Source organism: Ranitomeya imitator, chromosome 3, assembly GCF_032444005.1.
Source record: "Ranitomeya imitator isolate aRanImi1 chromosome 3, aRanImi1.pri, whole genome shotgun sequence".
In the NCBI taxonomy this organism is placed as follows: Eukaryota; Metazoa; Chordata; class Amphibia; order Anura; family Dendrobatidae; genus Ranitomeya; species Ranitomeya imitator.
This window is the reverse complement of record NC_091284.1, coordinates 83,961,536-83,984,448: the sequence shown is the minus strand read 5'-3', so window position 1 is coordinate 83,984,448 and position 22,913 is coordinate 83,961,536. Positions and strand designations below refer to the sequence as shown.

The 22,913-nt window shown below is 42.4% G+C and overlaps 1 protein-coding gene across 1 annotated transcript in view; it reads right to left on the bottom strand.

Annotated features, from left to right (window-relative positions):
• Positions 1–2,688: 2,688 nt before the first annotated feature.
• The window catches only part of TMEM45A (transmembrane protein 45A), a 51,284-nt gene continuing 31,059 nt past the window's right edge, over positions 2,689–22,913 (bottom strand). Inside the window, exons 2-6 of the mRNA XM_069761035.1 lie at positions 18,611–18,823; positions 14,235–14,447; positions 13,970–14,154; positions 7,821–7,966; positions 2,689–4,061 (exon numbers count right to left, since the gene is read on the bottom strand). Coding sequence (XP_069617136.1) covers positions 3,968–4,061; positions 7,821–7,966; positions 13,970–14,154; positions 14,235–14,447; positions 18,611–18,800 — 828 coding nt within the window. The 5' untranslated portion in view covers positions 18,801–18,823 and the 3' untranslated portion in view covers positions 2,689–3,967. The remainder of the gene's footprint in view (positions 4,062–7,820; positions 7,967–13,969; positions 14,155–14,234; positions 14,448–18,610; positions 18,824–22,913) is intronic.

Here is a 22,913-nt window from a genome sequence, read left to right as displayed (position 1 = left end):
AACAGCGATCTCAGTAGCGATCTCGCTATGTGTGACACGTAGCAGCGACCAGGCCCCTGCTGTGAGATCGCTGGTCGTGTCGGAATGGCCTGGGCCATTTTTTGATCGTTGAGGTCCCGCTGGGTAGCACACATCGCTGTGTTTGACACCTTACCAACGACCTCGCTGACAGGATGTCCCATTGAATCATCATGAAATAGCATCGTTCTACAGGTCGCTACAGGTCGCCGCATCGCTGCTGCGTCGTTGGTGAGATCTCACTGTTTGACATCTCACCAGCGACCACATAGCGACGCTTGAGCGATCCCTGACAGGTCGTATCGTTGTCGGAATCGCTCAAGCGTCGCTATGTGTGACGGGGCCTTTACACTGAGAAAGTGACCTTCAGTCCACAAACAGGACAGTGTGTGAATCAGCCGGACACAAATGTGATCACGTGTTGCATGAGATGACTGGAGCAACGCTGGAAACGGCAGAAGACGGAGAGCGGTAAGTTAATGCACTCATTATATGCACATTATTGAATGGTAACAAAGGGGTCAATAAAATTTAAAAAAATAATAACTTTGCTAAGAAGTGTATGAATCATAGGATTTCCTATTTTTTCCACCATGGATATATAGACTACAGATGTTTGGAATATACAGACTCTCACATTGACAATCATTTATTAATATTGCACGCTCTTTTATTAATAAAACATATCCATTTTGGGAAAGACACAAACAGAGGAGAAAATATTTCCTGAGAGAAGATCTCGAAGTAAACATTTTTTTTTCTTTTTCCAGCTGAAATGGATGTATACAATACACATAATAGTATTCAATACAAGTTAAATAAATCTATTAGTAATTCTTATCCATGGTAAATGGGTACAGTATGACCACATTATGTGGCTAAGTACTGTACATCTTTGTGTACGGTGCGACTATTCTCGGAAATTACTATCAACACTTTCATCTGCCCCTTATTAGGATAGATCATATCAAAACATATCACATAATTACATTCACATAAAGGAACACACTGTTGTGCTACATTATATCTGGTGTGTGCACTGCAGGGGCAGGGCATGACTTCTATCGTTGGCAATGTCAACGCCCCCTCGTAGGCTGAACTAATGATAACCTGGTGTATCAATGTATCAATCTTTTTTTCTGGCGTTCCTTTAAAAATATATTGAAAAGTGCAAATGTCTATTAACTTACTGGAACCAGACTACTGCTGGGGTATACATGCAAAGAAATAAATTATTTAGTAGAGTATTACTACAAGATATAATGATACATCATTGGTACACTACTAAAAAAAACTAATTAAATTGTGACCATATTGGGGGACTAAGGGTCATTTATATTTTGCATTCCCTTCAAGAAATTGATTAAAAAAAAATTATTATTAATAAAGCCCCCCGGCCTCCCGTGTCATCTACATCGGTACAATGATATAAAGAAGAACAATATAATGTGAATAAAGGCTTTTTTTCTCTTAAAGCTCTCATTGTTTCCCTGGTCTAAAACAAAACAAAGAAAAAATATTCACGGAGGTGTACAATTTAGGCCGGTTTCACATTAGTGTTTTGAGGAGCTGCGGACGGCTGCGGACTTCCTCCATGAAGCCCCGCCCTCTGCCGCACCTCCGCCGCTAGCTCCGCCTACTTCTGCATGCGGCCTGCGTACCTATCTTTAACATTAGGTACGCAGGTCGTGCCGCTGTATGCGGATGCTTCCGCATGCGTCGTTTTGACGATGCAGCAACCAGCGTAGGACGCAGCTTGTAGCAATTTTTTTTTTCTCCGCATCGTCAAAACGACGCATGCGGAAACATCCGCATACAGCCGCACGACCTGCATACCTGTTAAAGATAGGTACGCAGGCTGCATGCAGAAGTAGGCGGAGCTAGCGGGCGAGGGCGGGGCACAGAGGAAGTCCGCAGCCCTCCGCAGCTCCTCAAAACGCTAGTGTGAAACTAGCCTTAGAATTGTGCATATATTTATAATATTGGAAAATGACTTAAGATACAAACACATAGTTATCTTATGGAATGATGGTAGGAGATGCAAAGTGCTGATAATTCACTAGTATCAGGGACGTAACTATGACAGGTGCAGGGGTTGAGGTCGCACAGGGGTCCTGGAGTCTGAAGAGCCCAAACGGTCATTTTTGGACCATATTAGAAGACCAATTCTCAATACAGACCCATGATAGCTGGGAGCCCTGTTGGAGACTTTGCATTGGGGCCCTTGAGCTTCAAGTTACGCCACTGACTAGTATGTTATATTAGTCCTAGTCCAGTCTAGATAAGAACAATTATACATGATCAATAAATATCAGACTACAAACTAAGACATATTCCAAATGGGAATTGGGGGAGTGATCCAAGTGCCAAAATATGGAGCCTAAAATACAGCAAAAGCGGCAGTTCTGCCATAATCCGGACTTCTTCACTTTTGCAGGAGCCTTTGCTGAACCTTCTTTTTAAAAACCCTCCTGGAGAAATGTTCTGAGCTTACGACATTTATATAGTGGCACAAGGAGTCCCTATGGCTCCACATTGCAGAGCAGTACAGCTGTATATAATAAGAACAAGGGTTCAATATACGTTAAAATCGTTTTCCAGTTTTAGAAAATCCATGTCTTCTGGCTACATTTTTTTTTTTTTTTAATCAATAAATCAATAAAAACACACTCTGGGTTTTAGTCCCCCTCCCCAGATGTAGAGCGGAGTCTCCACTGCTGCCCCCGGTGTCTTGTTGTCTGCACTGCAGCCAATCCGTGGGCTCAGTACATCTACTCAGGCACCGCCAGTTGGGTGAGTTATTGGCGGCAGCGTTGGCAATGTGACATCAGCAGACAATGACTGACACCAGGAGCAGCGGTGGAGACTCATTCCCTGATGTAGTTTCAGAAACTGACAGCCCCTTTAATATTTAGATTTAATGGATGGCAGCAGTTAAGTCTGACATGTAATTTGTCGGCATATACATATTTTACTTGGGTAACATGGGATTTGAGTAAAGCTCAATACACGACACATCCATGTTTGTTTCTGGATGATATGTGACACACTGCAGTCAGGACTGTTCAGTACTGCCATGCGATATAATAAATCCAGTGGGGTATGCAGTGTTGATAAGTGCGGCCATATAAGAATACAGGGCTTCTGCTTATGGTATCTATGTATATCGGCCATTTCCTGCAGCGCCCAATGACCATTTAAAAACTCCAATTACTCCAGTCCCGTTGTCTATTTTGCTCTTATAAATGGCAGATCCCTGTGCTCAGCGCCTGACCATGATGTGCATAGAGATATTCTCTGGTAGCGGCAATGTACACAATATGGATAATAGTCTCCATTTACAACTGTATGAAATCAGAAGCACATAGAGATCCCCGTGCACCAGCAGCCCTATTAGGTTACATTCCCATGATGAGCTTTTGTAAGATTTTTATGCTGTGTATTTTTGAAAAAATTCAAGTAACCTATTTTACTTAATGGGTGCAGAAATTCTGCAACATCAAAAACTCACCAAAATCTCATCGTGCAAACAGATCCTTAAGGCTGCGTTCACACATTCAGTATTTGGTCAGTATTTTATCTCAGTATTTTTAAGCCAAAGCCTTGAGAGGAACAATCAGAGGAAAAGTATAATAGAAACACGTCACCACTTCTGTATTTATCACCCACTCCTGGTTTTGGCTTCCAAATACTGAGGTAAAATACTGACCAAATACTGAATGTGTGAACGTGATCTGATACATCTGCATCAGAAACCATTAACAGTGATGAATGTGCAATAATATGGGACAAATATTTTCCTATCATGAAGTCTACCAGATGATTGTAATAGGGAGGACAAGTCTTGCAGTACTTTTTGGTCACTTTACACCGAGTTCTACAGTACATGAGACATGGTTTGATATCCCGACATAATCATAAGGCTTCTTAAGGCTAGCAGCAGCATTTACTATAAGTCATCCTCGGAGTCCTGATCTGTCTGCCGTGACTTCAGTAATTCCAACTCCATCGACTGCGCGGATTTCAGCTTTGTATTAACCACCCTGGGAAGAGTGAAGAGATCACAGGTTATAAAAAGAGAACACGACTATCATCAACACTAAAATCTATTCATCTACAATCCTGAGTGCTGAGACAGAAGTCCAATAAAGTTGTGAGGCGCCAAAACCAATGTGTGCTGGCACGGACGCGCTGTGCTGATACTGACACATTTTTGGGTCTGGACTTGGTATAAAGTTACATGGAAGAGCTGTAGTTTTGACACAAGAAGTCTAATCCACTGGATCTCATGTAACTTGCGTGCCCCAATGCAACCACATTTTCTTTCATTATGTAGCATCACCATGACAAAATCTTCAGCTGGGTGATAAGTATCGGGGATGAAAACCGAAGAGTAGACACAGCCTTAGGGCTCACACCCATTTGCGAGAAAAAAAAAACGGTCCGATATCCGTACTGAAAAAACAGACGAGTGCTATGCGAGTGTAATGCGATTTCCATGCGATTTTTCCACGGAACAACCATATGACATGCGTATGCAATGCGATTTTAATATGAGGTTTTACATACAGCAGTTCTCTGCATGTAAAAGCTCATATTAAAATCACATTGTAAAATACAACTGTTTTAAAACCAAATAACCTTCAAAACATATATATATATATATATATATTTATTAGACAAATACTTTTAAAGTAACGATGGCCACTCGTTTTTCTTTACTTAGCTGCTTTTTTCTTGCCATAATACAAATTCTAGCAGTCTATTCAGTAGGACTATCAGCTGTGTATCCACCAGACTTCTGCACATCGCAACTGATGGTCCCAACCCCATTTATAAGGCAAGAAATCCCACTTATTAAACCTGACAGGGCACACGTGTAAAGTGAAAAGCATTCCCGGTGATTACCTCTTGAAGCTCATCAAGAGAATGCCAAGAGTGTGCAAAGCAGTCACCAAAGCAAAAGGTGGCTACATTGAAGAACCTAGAATATAAGACATATTTTCTTTTGTTTCACACTTTTTTGTTAAGTATATAATTCCACATGTGTTAATTCATAGTTTTGATGCCTTCAGTGTGAATGTACAATTTTCATAGTCATGAAAATACAGAAAAATCTTTAAATGAGAAGGTGTGTCCAAACTTTTGCTCTGCACTGTATGCATTCTTTGTGAATATATCTATTCTATCTATTCCATTCTAACCTGTCACGCTGTGATTATACTGTCACATGAATTGCCGGCTTATATTCTATCATATATATATATATATATATATATATATATATATATATATACAGTGGGCACGGAAAGTATTCAGAACCCTTTAAATTTTTCACTCTTTGTTTCATTGAAGCCATTTGGTAATTTCAAAAAAGTTCTTTTTTTTTCTCATTAACGTACACTCTGCACCCCATCTTCACTGAAAAAAAACAAATGTAGAAAATTTGATGCATCCAATATTCGGACCGCACTCAACCATGCAACTCAATGAGAGGGTGGAAACCAGTGGACTGCACTCGGATCCTGAGTGCAGTCTGATTTCCGTGAACTGACACAATGGAGAATATAGGGAATTTTTTCTTTCCACAACTTGTCCTCAACAGAGAAAATCGGATCATACTGTAATCAAAAACTGATCGGTGTGTTTAGCATAATTGCAAAAATTCTCTCACATGAGAGAAAATACAGTCCACATGGATGAGAAATCGACGGTCCAACTATTTAGTTCTCAAGGATTTGTAAGAAATTCGTTACAAAAAATAAACCTCCGAGTGTGTCCATGTAAAGGACGTAAACTTTGGGCCCATAACTTGGCAGAAATAATCCCATTATAATCTCATCTCCCTTATACGACAGTGTAGCCGAGCAGAACACACAGCTCAGGTGTCTGGATCACAACCACAATATCAGCGTGTGGCTGTTAGAGACTTGTTCCACCCCGACCTGAACTCAACCTTATTAATTTAATGATCACTTCACATCAGAGGTGAAATCCTCTGATTAAGTCCCCAAGGATGCGGCTTTGTATACTTGATTGGATTGTGACTCCTGGTGAAGGATGTGCTGAATTTTGCAATCCTAATTAATTACTTTTACTAATTGCACTGTGCACTATTTTTGCACAATTGATATATGCTCTTCCCTAGTGTAATAGCTGCCTGCTACTGTGAGTTTCCATCACAGCGCTGAGGAACTTCTCCACGGGTCCAGCACGTAGTTAATTATTAAAGAGCAGTAAGTTCAAAAAATTAACACAGAACATTGAAATTAATAAGACAAAAGTGGGCCTATTGGTCAGTCCACACACTTTTCTTCAAGCCCCTATCAAACACTATGTTAACATGACCATAGAAGAAAAAAAATCTGATTTTCCTCCAATGTTTCATCTGTATGGCATTAAAGGGGTTGTCCATTACTCAGACAACGTCTTCTCAGTCCCCATGTTTCCCCCTTTTAAAATAATAACACTCATACTCACCTTGGGATCCCAAACATCTGGAGGAAGACAGAGCAGCACTTCCTCCGGATGTAAGCGATTTGTCATAAGGCGAGGAGAGTGATTGGCGGCACGGTTAGTGAGATGTTACCCAATCACCGGGACTGCTGGCACCAGAGGTGTTATTTTAAAAAGGGAGAAACATATAGATTGAGAAGACATTGTCTGAGTAGTGAAAAACCCCTCTAAATTTTCAAATTTATGAGACCAAATACAGTTTCCCAGGTTAATAATGGCAATGATTTAGTACAAATTCTAAGCTATACAGGTGAACCATAGGGGTTCCAATTTTTGGGGGCGCAGCCACAGACTTGAATAAGGCTACTTTCACACTAGCGTTGTGTGATGTACGTCGCAATGCGTCGTTTTGGAGAAAAAACGCATCCTGCAAAGTTGCCCGCAGGATGCGTTTTTTTTTTCCATAGACTTGCATTAGCCGACGCATTGCGACGTATGGCCACACGTCGCATCCGTCGTGCGATGATGCGTCGTGTTTTGGCGCACCGTCGGCACAAAAAAACATTGCATGTAACTTTTTTTGTGCGTCGTGTCTGCCAATTCCGACCGCGCATGCGCGGCCGGAACTCCGCCCCCTCCTCCTCGGACCTTACAATGTGGCAGCGGATGCGTTGAAAAACTGCATCCGCTGCCCCTGTTGTTCATTTTTTTCGCAGTTTGCATCGGTACGTCGGGCCGACGCATGGCGACGGCCCCGTACCGACGCTAGTGTGAAAGTAGCCTAAGTCAGTCATTCAGCCCATGTGGAAAAAAAACAGTCATCTGACAGCCTAAGTGAATGACATTGGTCCGAGTGCTGGTCGTGGGAGGTCAGTGCATTTTTACCAACGGTATATGGACCAAAAAATATGGTGGTGTGAATCTACCCAAAACATGATTGCTGAAATCTTGTGAGAAAACCATCTGCTACTAATCACTGCCTACTAAGCTGAGCAACCGATGGAGGGGAGGCTGCACTAAAAGGGTAGTGCGTAGCTTGTATGGACCTCCATTACAGCCAGAGCTGTGGGGGGAGGCTCCTGCTGCAGCAGACTGTCTCACAGCCACTGACCTATTTCTGAGAATAGTGACGAGGGGGCACGGGAAGGTAAAAACAGAAAAACAAAATTTATAACAAATACTTTACAGTACAGTATGAGATGGAGGAAACATAATAATGATATATAGCTAGTGTAGGTTTTACTTTGCCCCCGATCATAAATAGGGCACAATAACCATTTTTCTGCTGTACATTTGTGATATGCTGAATCTAATATTCCACAAAGGAGTGACACAATGATACTCACCACGTTATAACACCGTAATTCACACCAACAATGAGGAGTGCAAAGGCGTAGTGCCAACAGTAACACATTGTAATGAACATGATGTTGCCGTGATCGTTCTGGTTCCACTCAGGTCCCCCTCCGGGGGGAAACAGCACAAACGCAATCTGCAAGGGATTCATTATATTAGTTTAATTAATTTGCCACCATAGAACTATAATCATTTATTCACAGTTCTAATAAATTAGAGAAGACGAGTAGTGATGAGCGAGCATGCTCACCCTCGACCGCGCATCGGGGTGCTCGGGTATGTATTGAGTATCGTTGGTGTTCGAGCGCCATGCTCGAGTCCTTACCCCACATGCAGGGATTGCCATGTTGGCTACAGCATTACCGTCTATGGCATGCAATCCATACATGTCTATTGGCTGTCTAACAGCCATGGAACATGAGGGGTGGGGACTCGAGCACCCATAATACTTGATGCCCACCCGAGCATCCCTGTGCACAATAAAGGGGTGAACATGCTCGCTCATCACTAAGAACCATTTAGTCAGTATTCAGCTGCGTTCATACATCTGTGTCCGTTTTTATCTCGGACATCACACTGTCCATAGAGTCAAGTGTGAACGTTGCCTATGTCCTATTCCCTCAAGCTTTGTAGATCATGCTTTGCATTGAATCCTATGGGGATCAAAGTAAAAGGGATGAGACAGACTCTAGAGTTTCATTGTAGTTTCATCAGTTTTTTACTGATCCATTCCTAAGGCTGCCATCACACTAGCAGTATTTGGTCAGTATTTTACCTCAGTATTTCTAAGCCAAAACCAGGAGTGGGTGATAAATACAGAAGTGGTGCATATGTTTCTATTATACTTTTCCTCTAATTGTTCCACTCCTGGTTTTGGCTTACAAATACTGAGGTAAAATTCTGACCAAATACTGCTAGTGTGACGGCAGCCTAACAGTTAGGCCGGGATCACACACAGCGAGTCTCGCAGGTTAAAACCAAGCTCTGGCACCAGCACTCCAGTGCGGAGCGTGCGTCCGCATAGCAACACATGAGCCGCACGCTCCGCTCCAGAGAGACGGTGGCAGTGCCGGGTATTACCATGCGACACTCGGCCGCATTTCTCACATGTGTGATCCCGGCTTTAATGGAAAAAAACAAAAAAAATTCAGTCCACCTACTTTGGTGACAAAAAAAGGAAGCGAAAAAAACAAATGACAAGACAAAAAAAATAAGATTTGTTTCTCTCAGGTGGTAACGTTCACATGGTGGTGAAACACGGCTGCATTCAGACATCACCCAATTGTAACAACCCTCGCTTACAAGCTGGGAAAAGGAACCTGCCAGATACTTGGTGCCCAAAATGTAGATTTGACTCTGAAAGGGTGCGGGATTTCAAAGAAAAACACAGTTTTAACAGCCGCCAGGGACCGAGCGGAGCTGTAGGCCGGTCATACAGGCGCGTCCTCGGCAGCTTCTCCCCGCCCGCTGACTGGCAGGTCTCTGTCTATATGTGCGTTTATGTATCACCAGGCAGGTTCCCTTTAAGTTCATGTTCTCTATTACACCAAATTAGTAAACCTGCCCCCCCGGTGTCCTGTGGAAGTCCCTTGTGTAGTGGCTAATTGTAGAACCCCTGTGTAGAGGAGGTAGGCCTGTAGGCCATGTCCCCACACTGGGCTTATTGGTGAGTTTTTGCTGTTGCGGATTTTCTCCACCTATTAGTTACGTTGCTTGCTTTTTTGCATGCCTTTTTATCTTGTTTTTGACGCTGGCATTTTTTATCTCTTGTTGGTTTGTCATGTTTTAAATAAAGCCGTTTTGTTTTTGATACTATTTGGCTTTGACAAATCTTTATTGACATACTTAGGTGCGTTTTTGATGCGTTTCTGCTATGGAAACGCACTAACAACACATGTGTGTTTTTATCTGCAGATTTTCCGCATCTAATGCAAATCTATCTGTGCATGCAGACTTATACAAAGAAAGCTGTCAGTCACTGATGGGACCGCCCACTGGACTCTAAATCCCAGAAAGGGCAGAGGTTTTAGGGCTCACTCACATTAGTGATGTAATCGGATGAGTGGAATCCGTTAAGAAAAAATCGGACGGCACTCGGCCCAATGTTAACCTATGGGGCAGGTCACTTTTGAGAGTATTTTCTCATGCTGATTCGGTATGCGAAAACAATTTCAGCATTGCATCCATGAATCAGATCGCACGTACCCATACAAGTCTATGGGTGCGTCAGAAACATCGGTCTGCACTCGGATACCACCCGAGTGCAGTGCAATTCCCACAGACGCCGGCAATGGAGGAGATGGAGAAATTACTTTCTCCGTCTCCTCTGTACCTGTGCTCTGATCCTCACATGTGAGAGGATAGGAGCACAGAGCACTGACACAGAGCTGGAGCCGAGGGTCATTAGCACCTCACATCGGCTGCCATACGCTGCTGTGACTCAGGTCTTAAATAAATAAAACACAGATTATACTAAATCTTTTCTCACAAGACTGCACAAGGAATTGATAAACTTACACTGCAGGTCAATTTCCACATACCGGTAAATGTATTTAAATAAATGTATTTATTATTGATTTTAATACCTACATTTATTTCTTTAAAACAGATTCAATGAGATCATAATTTATTTTGCTGGGCCTGTACTATTTGGGTATGTGCACACGTTGAGGATTCTCTGTGGATCCGCAGCGTTTTTTGAGGTGCAGAAACGCTGCAGATCCGCAATTGATTAAGGCTATGTGCACACGTTCAGGTTTTTTCGCTTTTTTTTGCGGTAAAAACGCTATAAAAACTCAATAAAAACGCATACATTATGCATGCTATCATTTAGAATGCATTCTGCATGTTATGTGCACATGGATGCGTTTTTTTCCGCGAAAAAAACGCATCGCGGTAAAAAAATGAGCATGTTCATTATTTTTGCGGATTTTCTGCTTTTTTCCCGCAATTCTATGCATTTGGGAAAAAACGCACAAAAAACGCACCAAAAACGCGTCAAAAATGCGTCAAAATCGCGGTAAAAACGCATGTGGATTTCTGGCAGAAATGTCCGGTTTTTGTCAGGAAAATTTCTGCAAGAAATCCTGACGTGTGCACATACCCTCACAGTACAATGTAAATCAATGAGAAAAAAAAAATGCTGTGCACACGTTGCGGAAAATCCGCTGCGGAAACGCTGCAGTTTAAAAGAAGTAGCATGTCACTTCTTTTTTGTGAATCTGCAGCGTTTTTGTACCCATTCCATTATAGAAAACCGCAGGGGTAAAAAAACGCAGAAAAATCCGCAGCAAAAACGCACAAAAAACGCTGTGGAACCGCACAAAAAACGCGCCAAATCCGCAGGTGCGTTTCCTGCCAGGAGAGGCAGAATCCGCACCAGAAATTCCTAAGCCTAATCCACAACGTGTGCGCATAGCCTAAGCAGACTTTTTGCATGCAATTCCCGGAGGAGAATCCTCACCAAAAAAAAAAAGTGTGACTGTAGCCTTCACCTGCACACTCTTCCAGAATTACAGCAGTTACTGCAAATACAAATGTGACCACATGAGGGCAGTAGAGCTCTGCAATAACAGATACTGTATGTAAATAATATAATAACATTATAATTACTTTAATCATTGTATATTAATTTATACATTTGCTGCAGGACACCAGAACAACAAAAACTGACAAGGCAAGATTTTCAAGCTTAAAAGAAATTAAACAACAGCGTGGTGAAAGCAATTTGAAAAAAGACATCTACATATTATTCGGCGACACTGTATTCTCTAAATTCTTGTTCCACCATTTCTATCCTATATAGCGGGGGCACGTTCAATAGTAGCCGAGAACAGAAAGTTTCATGCAAGTCTTCTGTAATATTCACCATGTGTAGCTCCTCGCCTGTAGCTATAGGCTCCTCTTGAGACCCCTCCCCCCCCCCCCAAAAAAAGGAAAAAAGAGCAGATATACGCTGCACTATCCAATATTTGTGCACTTTATGGCACAGTGTTTAGAGGACACGATGACAGTATTAGTTAGACACTAAGCCATATTTCGCTAGTATATGGCGGTATTATTTTATCTGAAGAGTGTAGAGGAGATGTCGCTGCATGCTGGGTAGGGCGGCTGCCTCCGCAACTATCTAATGCCCACCCAGCTGGTAATGGACAAATATCTGACCAATTTACCTGGCCAAGCAGTGTCTACGGAAAGTTAAGAAGCTGAAAATCCCATTAATATAGATCAGTCTTCCACTTCTCGCTTTGTGAATATCATTTTTGTTCCATGCCAGAAAAACAAACCTCAAAACTAACAGAAATGTCCCGAACACTGCGTGTCAGACCAGACAAGGACACCTTTGCCTTGTTGTGGGACAATTCTGCATAACTAGGTTTGATTTTCTCAATAAAGTTGCATATCGGAACATTTGACACCTTAATGTATGTATTTTAGAAACTTCTAACTAATCACATACTGTAGCTTGAGGTGAGAAGTGACATGACTACGTTTCCACAATTACTAGTACTACTCCTGTATACAGCTCAGTAGTAAGTCTGGTTACTAGGGATCTGTTGCTTAACAACTCCAGTCTTTCAAGCCTGTCCATAGCAACGATAAGCCAAAAAGGGCTCAGGTTTCGCCTACTCTTATGCCAGTCTAAGTACAGAAGGTAGTTGGTATGATTTGCATAAGGTTTAGTAAAGGACACATGCCTGTTAATAAATGTGGTGCAAATCCCCCCAACTAATTACTTAGATAGTGGCATAAAATACCCCATTCATAGGATATGTGGTCCAGAGGTTTGTCAGTACTGAACATCAGGCCTGTTCACCTGACTTGCTTCCTGTGCTGCTACATTAGGCTTAGGGTGGTGTTTCTGGTGTTACATTCATGTACTGACTGTGTTTCTGGTGCTGCACTTATGTACTGACGGTGGTTCTGGTGCTGCACTCACGTACTGATGGTGGTTCTGGTGCTGCACTTTCGTACTGGCGGTGGTTCTGGTGCTGCACTCATGTACTGACGGTGTTTCTGGTGCTGCACTCAGGTACTGATGGTGGTTCAGCTGCTGCACTAATGTGCTGACAGTGGTTCTGGTGCTGCACTCATGTACTGACGGTGGTTCTGGTGCTGCACTCACGTACTGATGGTGGTTCTGGTGCTGCACTCACGTACTGATGGTGGTTCTGGTGCTGCACTTCCGTACTGGCGGTGGTTCTGGTGCTGCACTCATGTACTGACTGTGTTTCTGGTGCTGCACTCAGGTACTGATGGTGGTTCAGGTGCTGCACTAATGTGCTGACAGTGGTTCTGGTGCTGCACTCATGTACTGACAGTGGTTCTGGCACTGCATTAATGTGCTGACATTGGTTATGATCTTCTACACATGTAGCAATCCATAACATACTTCATGACTATGTTAAAACTAAAAAAATCCTCAAAACCTAAAGATTTGAGATTATGAGAAAGATTTGGCGAGTTTCTGCTCCACAAAACTTAGCGTGTGCTCACACTGATTTTTTTTTTTAACAGAAACTTTCCAAATTCTCTTTAAATGCTCAATATTTGGTTCTGGTGATGTATTTATGCAAGTACCCCTTCAAAAATGTTTACATCCCGTGGGATTGGTTCAGCATGACAATCCTTGAGCCAACAAATGTTGTGCACCCCTGGCTTACACAGTTGCCCCTTTTAGGCAATATGACTGTCACAGACACTTGCCCTGTTCGGGACCTAGCCCTGCGATCCATACTGGAGAGCCAATGTGTAAGTGCAGCTGCTTATTGGAAATGTCTCCACATAGAGCAGTAGGAATTGAGACACCATTGGGGGAGCTCATCAAGATTGGCATTTTGTTTGCCAGTCAAAAAACAGAAGTCATCTGGCGTAAGAAGAGACACTTTTTAAACAAAAAAGTTACAAGCCACTAAATAAATTTAGGCACCTTTTGGGTGATGCGTGCAACACAACCTAAGCTGGTTATAGATTTCCATGATCTAATTTCAGGCATAAATTATATGAAGTGAAGTCTCCCGGACCATTGGCCAATGCCCCTCCCGCTCACCCCACTTTTAGAAAGCGGCACAAATTAGAATAATGCTGCAAATGTTTTCAGAAAAGAGGCATGGATCAAAACTTCAGGATCTTCACCTACCTGCCAGAACCAGCTGCCTTGTAAGATACATAAGCTTGACCTGAACAATTCAAGTATAATGTTACCCCGGAAAAAGACCTCCAGAAAGATGCACAACGCTCCCCCGAAAACTGCAAATAAGAGGAGCACGTGAATGTGCATATCGAGCTCCTGCCTGCCGTGAACATGGTAATAAAAGAGGAATCCTGAAAGAGAGAACATTGTCACCATTAGTACGTACAGACTGTGATGTCATGTATCGCAGCAATACCGGAGTGATGAATACCTTCCACGAAGACGGCGATGGCCAGCATCAGTCTGTCCATAGCTACAGGAACGGCTTTGGTGGTGTGCGTGATGATATCTACCACACCTGAGATGCCATAGAAGAAGTACATGGTGGAGTGCTGCCAGTTCATTAGATGGCTCCACTGCTTCTCCTCTTGGTCGTACAATCTGAGATGAGGCCCATCTGGAACAAACTGCTCCGCTAACATCCCTGGGAGAAACGCATGATAGAAATTATCAGCTTCACAGGAGGAAAACCACATGGCCCAAGTGCTGCTCTACTTTACAATACGCCGATAGCGTCAGACGTCAGATAGTGCGGGAACTGAGAACACGCCGGTGGACACAGACAACGACAATATATGGGCTCCTTGCAGCCCAAAAGCTCCTCATGATGCACAATTCCACCTGCTTTGGAGGTAGACCTTCAAAAAATACACAGTCACTTGCCACCACATGTGAGCGAGGTTTTGGCAGCATGGCACCTCTCCTGCAATAGAGGTCAGCTCACAGCCTTTTCTCCTGACCTCTCCATGCACATGAATGCGAGGCTTGGCCAAGCATGCGGGTGTTATCAGTGGGGAAGATGATGCTAGACACCCCGTACAGCAATTTATTTCCCTTGAGAACAAAAGGACTGGATGTCGAAATTAAACATGCTTGACTTCAGGGAACAAATTGGGGCCCCTCCTTATCCATCAGATAGTTCACTGGACCCACTGAAAGTAGCAGGCTCGGAACAATCTGCTCTGATGTGCAAGGGTTTGAGCTAAATGTATAAGTTATAATATAATTTGTTCATTGAGTCCCGAGATCAGGACTCTGCAGAATCCCATCTGACGAGAGCGGAGGTCGGGCATACCCACTTCTGTTCATTGTCTAGGGGACTGCCAGCGATAGCGGAGCTTTACCTATAGCAGTACTATGCAGTATAGAAGGCAAATAGACATTAAAAGATTGTGTATACATATACAGTTCTGGCAAAAATTAAGAGACCACCACATCAAAACCCTGTCATGGGCAGCCCAATCTCCAGACCTGAACCCCATTGAAAACCTCTGGAATGTAATCAAGAGGATGATGGATAGTCACAAGCCATCAAACAAAGAAGAACTGCTTACATTTTTGCACCAGAAGCAGTGTGAAGGAGTGGTGGAAAGGCAAAACGCATGAAAGCTGTGATTAAACATCATGGTTATTCCACAAAATATTGATTTCTGAACTCTTCCTGAGTTATAACATTAGTAAAAGGAAAAAAAATGGACAGAAAAAACCAGCTCACCTACTAGGCATTTGTTGTGGGGAAGCCTGGATGACGTGCAGTCTTCACGTGAAACAGTGGAACAAATAGAAGAGAAAATCCAGCTTCCAGAAATATCCAATTTATTAAAGTTAAAATCCAAGGTCCAAAAACATGGTTCACAGGAGAGAAGATAGCAGCATGCTACGCGTTTCGAACACTAAGTTCTTTTTCAAAGAAAAAGTTCTTGAAAAAGAACTTAGTGTTCGAAACGCGTAGCATGCTGCTATCTTCTCTCCTGTGAACCATGTTTTTGGACCTTGGATTTTAACTTTAATAAATTGGATATTTCTGGAAGCTGGATTTTCTCTTCTATTTATAACATTAGTATTGTTGTTTCTAAATGATTATGAACTTGTTTTCTTTGCATTATTTGAGGTCTGAAAGCACTGTTTTGTTTTGTTTTTTTTTATTTTGATCATTTCTCCTTTTCAGAAAAAAATACAAAATGTATTGCTTGGAAATTCGGAGACATGTTGTCAGAAGTTTATAGAATAAAAGAACAATTTACATTTTACTCAAAAATATCCATATAAAGAGAAAAATCAGACAAACTGAACATTTTGCAGTGGTCTCTTAATTTTTGCCAGAGCTGTGATATACATCAACGTTTTGGAGCAGCCCTCTGCAATTAATGAATACATGAATTCCACTACTGCTACATATACTGTACTATATACGTGCATTTGCGTCCAGCAAAACTACAGCATTTGATATATTGCTCCCCAAACATCTCTAAGCCTTTTTAACAGAATTCTTTTCAAGAGTTTTTGATGGTGTTTTTTTTAATTTTGGAACCCCCTAAAAGATGCTTTTGAGAAAGTAGTTACATGTATAAAATGTGTTAGAATTACAAAAACGAAGCAATAAAGTTCAAATGATATCATGAGGAAGTCATCAAAGATGGTGTTTCATGTACCAGCCTGAAAAAAAAATCAACTCATTGAGATGGATGCATCCTAACACATTTGGTGAAGGCTAAGTAGACAGCTGTGAGCTGATGTTAATAGCCTGGGAAGCTCCATGTTTTTACCCCCTTCTCAGGCTATAAACATCAGCGCCCAGCTGTTGGCTTTCCATCAGCTGGCTAAGAAAAATATGAGGGACCCCACACCATTTTTTCTTTTATTTTATCTTTATAGCTATTCTATTCTGATGGTTTATGTTGTGAATTTACTGTACTTGGCTGAACGCTAGTGCATGCCCTTATCATCTCCCGCCTCGACTATTGCAACCTCCTACTCTCTGGACTCCCCTCTAGCACTCTGGCACCACTCCAATCCATCCTACACTCTGCTGCCCGACTAATCTACCCGTCTCCCCTTTATTCCCCAGCCTCTCCCTATATCAATCCCTTCACTGGCTTCCCATCGCCCAGAGACTCCAGTTCAAAACCCTCATAATGACATACAAAGCCATCCACAACCTGTCTCCTCCAAACATCTGTGACATGGTCTCCCGGTACTTACCTACACGCACCCTCCGATCCTCTCAAGACCTCCTTCTCTACTCCCCTCTCATCTCTTCTTCCCACAACCGCATCCAAGACTTCCCCCGTGCTTCCCCTATACTCTGGAACTCTCTACCCCAACACATCAGACTCTCGCCTACCATAGAAACCTTCAAAAAGAACCTGAAGACTCACCTCTTCCAACAAGCCTACAACCTGCAGTGATCCTGAAGTTACTGAACCGCCGCACAACCTGCCCTACCCTCTCCTAGTGTTTAATCACCCATCCCCTGCAGACTGTGAGCCCTCGCGGGCAGGGTCCTCCCTCCTTATGTACCCGTGTGCCTTGTTATTTGCTCATGCTTAAAGGGACACTGTCACCTGAATTTGGAGGGAACAATCTTCAGCCATGGAGGCGGGGTTTTCGGGTGTTTGATTCACCCTTTCCTTAACTGCTGGCTGCATGCTGGCTGCAATATTGGATTAAAGTTGATTCTCTGTCCTCCGTAGTACATGCCTGCACAAGGCAATCTTGCCTTGCGCAGGCATGTACTATGGAGGACAGAGAATGAACTTCAATCCAATATTGCAGCCAGCATGCAGCCAGCGGGTAAGGAAAGGGTGAATCAAACACCCGAAAACCCCGCCTCCATGGCTGAAGATTGTTCCCTCCAAATTCAGGTGACAGTGTCCCTTTAATGTATTTGTGTATATTTGCCCCGTATTCACATGTAAAGCGCCATAGAATAAATGGCGCTATAAAAATGTATAATAATAATAATAAATGAAATGTATGTTTTCCTATGAGATGGGTGAGTAAAAATTGCTCGGCACACACTTGGTCCTAGTGGCGTGAGATTTTTTTCCTCGCACCCATTGACTTGTATTCGTGATTGTGATCTGAAATTCGCATCCACTTGCAGCATGATGGGTTTTTTTTTGTTTAATCAGATTGCACTCGTCTGATTTATTAGCTCATGTGAGAGAGCCCTTTGAGTTTTTGACCTCGTATTTGTAAGCCAAATCCAGGATTGGAATAATCAGAGGAAAAGTATAATGGAAACACGTCATCACTTCTGCATTTATCACCCACTCTTGGTTTTGATTTACAAATACTAATGTAAAATACTGACCAAATACTGGTTCACACGTCAGTATTTGGTCAGTATTTTTCATCAGTGTTTGTATGCCACCTGTTCTATGTTTTGGCATACAAATACTGATGTATGAATAAAGCCTAAAGTGGAGGATTTGGTGAAAAAAATGGCCACTTTTATTTACCAAGCAACTGATATGAGAGGTATGATGAATTAACCACTATATGTTCAACCACCGTAAAACTTATTGTGCCTAATGTAGTTTTGGCAGGTCTGCCTTGTAACCTTTGCTTTTATTTCTTCTGCCAAACTGTGCTTTTGCTACTGTTTTAATATGATTATCACCATTGTGACTGGGACATGAAACAGTTATACAGATAATAGAAAATGGCCATCTGCTCTTGGAACAATACACAAATTTCATTATGACTGCAGAAATCTAAGGCCTCAGGTCAGGCCAACCTGACATTAGGAAAATGACTTTATCAACAAACTAATGAGAAGAAAAAGACGACAGTAATACACACCTATAAAAGCAAATATTGCCTTCACTGCTCCTTCTATGACTTCCACGCGCTGAAATCCAACTTTTGACCCAAAGAAACAGACCTTCTTCACTTTCCTGCAGGAATACTTCAGGGGGTACTTCACCGACCACCAAAGACCAAACATGAGGAAAAAGCTCCCTGGTAAGGCATGTCCTTTAAAATTTGCCATAGTTCTTTATGGTGTTTAAATCCCTGTGAATAAAAAATATAATAAAGCATGTGATGAAATCCTGTCTCTACAGCGGCAAGACTAATCCAAGAAAGGAATGATAAAAGTAATCAAGAGATATTCTGGCCATCACAGTTTAATAACCTGTAGACTTTTTTTACAAACAGACATGTAGAAATCCTGCAGAGAACCTGGGTCAGCTGCTGAACATTTGGGGAGGGAAAAAGTTTCACAATATTTTGTCCTTTTGAAAATAAGGCAGAGGGGGGAGGATCCTGCTGCAGCCAGTTGTCTTACAGCTGGAAAGAGGACGGTGGAAAGGTGAGGGGGATATGGTTGAGCTTGTGGGACAGACAGGAAAAGAGTTTCTTTATATACTTCTCAGTCAAAACAAGTTTATCAGCATTAGGAAAAAACAGAGGATAAAAAAAAATAGATTAAGGAATAAAGTTTTACTTTTAGTGTATATTTACTCCAAAAACAATTCAGGGAAGATGTGATTGAGGAAACATTTTAAATGTATTCCATTTTGGACTAAAGTATGTTTCATGGTTTTATGGTTTGTGGCCACCCGTCCGAATCATTACATCTAAAAAAAGATGGACTACTCTGAATCAGCAGGACTAGCATAAACGCAAAAACTGCATAGTTTGCCATTTAAAGAAGACCTGGCACCAAGTCAAAGACCCAATTCACCCTAAATGGCTGTCCCACTAATGCTTCAAAGATCTATGAAAAATTATACACCCTTCCATTGTAAGCAGGGACCTCTGTTGTGAATTCTGTTGTCGGGCTCCCTCCTGTGGTCATGAATGGTACTTCGGCTGGTTCTGTCCATGGACTTCCTCTGGTGGGTGTTTCTGAGTTTCACAGGTGACGAGGTTAATTCGTTAGCTGCTGCTCTATTTAACTCCACTTAGATCTTTGCTCCATGCCACCTGTCAATGTTCCAGTATTGGTCTGTTCACTCCTGGATCGTTCTTGTGACCTGTCTTCCCATCAGAAGCTAAGTTCCAGCTTGTATTTCTTTGGTTTGCTATTTTTCTGTCCAGCTTGCTATTTAATTTGTTGTCTTGCTTGCTGGAAGCTCTGGGATGCAGAGGGAGCGCCTCCGCACCGTGAGTCGGTGCGGAGGGTCTTTTTGCGCCCTCTGCGTGGTCTTTTTGTAGGTTTTTGTGCTGACCGCAAAGTAACCTTTCCTATCCTCGGTCTGTTCAGTAAGTCGGGCCTCACTTTGCTAAATCTATTTCATCTCTGTGTTTGTATTTTCATCTTTACTCACAGTCATTATATGTGGGGGGCTGCCTCTTCCTTTGGGGAATTTCTCTGAGGCAAGGTAGGCTTTATTTTTCTATCTTCAGGGCCAGCTAGTTTCTTAGGCTGTGCCGAGTTGCATAGGGAGCGTTAGGCGCAATCCACGGCTATTTCTAGTGTGTTTTATAGGTTTAGGGATTGCGGTCAGCAGAGTTCCCACGTCCCAGAGCTCGTCCTTATTATCAGTAACTATCAGGTCATTCCGTGTGCTATTAACCACCAGGTCCATTATTGTCCTGACCACCAGGTCATAACAGTACAGGTGGCCCAAAGTACTAATGCATCTCAATAGAGGGATAAGAGAAGTTCTGAGACCATTTTTTTTTCTTTGCAGTGTGTTTTGTCTCTATTTTCCCCTTTACCTCTGGGTGGTTCAGGACACTGGTGTAAACATGGACATTCAAGGTCTGTCCTCTTGGATGGATAATCTCACTACAAGGATACAAAACATTCAAGATTTTGTGGTTCAGAATCCGATGTCAGAGCCTAGGATTCCAATTCCTGATTTGTTTTTTGGTGATAGATCTAAGTTCTTGAATTTCAAAAATAATTGTAAATTGTTTCTTGCCTTGAAACCTCGCTCCTCAGGTGACCCTGTTCAACAAGTAAAGATCATTATTTCTTTGTTACGTGGTGACCCTCAAGACTGGGCATTTTCCCTTGCGCCAGGAGATCCGGCATTGCGTGATGTTGATGCGTTTTTCCTGGCACTTGGATTGCTTCATGACGAACCTAATTCAGTGGATCAGGCAGAGAAAATCTTGCTGGCTCTGTGTCAGGGTCAGGATGAAGCGGAGATATATTGTCAGAAGTTTAGAAAGTGGTCTGTGCTCACTCAGTGGAATGAATGTGCCCTGGCAGCAATCTTCAGAAAGGGTCTCTCTGAAGCCCTTAAGGATGTCATGGTGGGGTTTCCCATGCCTGCTGGTCTGAATGAGTCTATGTCCTTGGCCATTCAGATCGATCGACGCTTGCGTGAGCGTAAAGCTGTGCACCATTTGGCGGTACTATCTGAGCATGGGCCTGAGCCTATGCAATGTGATAGGACTTTGACCAGAGCTGAACGGCAAGAACACAGACGTCGGAATGGGCTATGTTTTTACTGTGGTGATTCCACTCATGCTATCTCCGATTGTCCTAAGCGCACTAAGCGGTTCGCTAGGTCTGCCACCATTGGTACGGTACAGTCTAAATTTCTATTGTCTGTTACTCTGATTTGCTCTTTGTCATCCTATTCTGTTATGGCATTTGTGGATTCAGGCGCTGCCCTGAATTTGATGGACTTGGAGTATGCTAGGCGCTGTGGTTTTTTCTTGGAGCCCTTGCAGTATCCTATTCCATTGAGAGGAATTGATGCTACGCCTTTGGCCAAGAATAAGCCTCAGTATTGGACCCAATTGACCATGTGCATGGCTCCTGCACATCAGGAGGATATCCGCTTTCTGGTGTTGCATAATCTGCATGATGTGGTCGTTTTGGGGTTGCCATGGCTACAGGTTCATAATCCAGTATTGGACTGGAAATCTATGTCTGTGTCCAGCTGGGGTTGCCAGGGGGTACATGGTGATGTTCCATTTTTGTCTATTTCGGCTTCCACTCCTTCTGAAGTTCCAGAGTTTTTGTCGGATTATCGGGATGTATTTGATGAGCCCAAAGCCAGTGCCCTACCTCCTCATAGGGATTGCGATTGTGCAATTAATTTGATTCCTGGTAGTAAGTTTCCTAAGGGCCGATTGTTCAATTTATCTGTGCCAGAACACGCCGCTATGCGGAGTTATATAAAGGAATCCTTGGAGAAAGGCCATATTCGCCCATCGTCATCACCGTTAGGAGCAGGGTTCTTTTTTGTGGCCAAGAAGGATGGTTCTTTGAGACCTTGTATTGATTACCGCCTTTTTAATAAAATTACAGTCAAATTTCAGTATCCTTTGCCGTTGCTGTCTGATTTGTTTGCTCGTATTAACCCCTTCATGACCCAGCCTATTTTGACCTTAAAGACCTTGCCGTTTTTTGCAATTCTGACAAGTGTCCCTTTATGAGGTAATAACTGTTTTTTCGTGACATATTGGGCTTCATGATAGTGGTAAATTTAGGTCAATAAATTCTGTGTTTATTTGTGATAAAAACGGAAATTTGGCGAAAATTTTGAAAATTTCGCAATTTTCACGTTTTGAATTTTTATTCTGTTAAACCAGAGAGTTATGTGACACAAAATAGTTAATAAATAACATTACCCACATGTCTACTTTACATCATCACAATTTTGGAAACAAAATTTTTTTTTGCTAGGAAGTTATAAGGGTTACAATTTGACCAGCGATTTCTCATTTTTACAACGAAATTTACAAAACCATTTTTTTTAGGGACCACCTCACATTTGAAGTCAGTTTGAGGGGTCTATATGGCTGAAAATACCCAAAAGTGACACCATTCTAAAAACTGCACCCCTCAAGGTGCACAAAACCACATTCAAGAAGTTTATTAACCCTTCAGGTGCTTCACAGCAGCAGAAGCAACATGGAAGGAAAAAATGAACATTTAACTTTTTAGTCACAAAAATGATTTTTCAGCAACAATTTTTTTATTTTCCCAATGGTAAAAGGAGAAACTGAACCACGAAAGTTGTTGTCCAATTTGTCCTGAGTACGCTGATAACTCATATGTGGGGGTAAACCACTGTTTGGGCGCACGGCAGGGCTTGGAAGGGAAGGAGCGCCATTTGACTTTTTGAATGAAAAATTGGCTGCACTCTTTAGCGGACACCATGTCACGTTTGGAGAGCCCCCGTGTGCCTAAAAA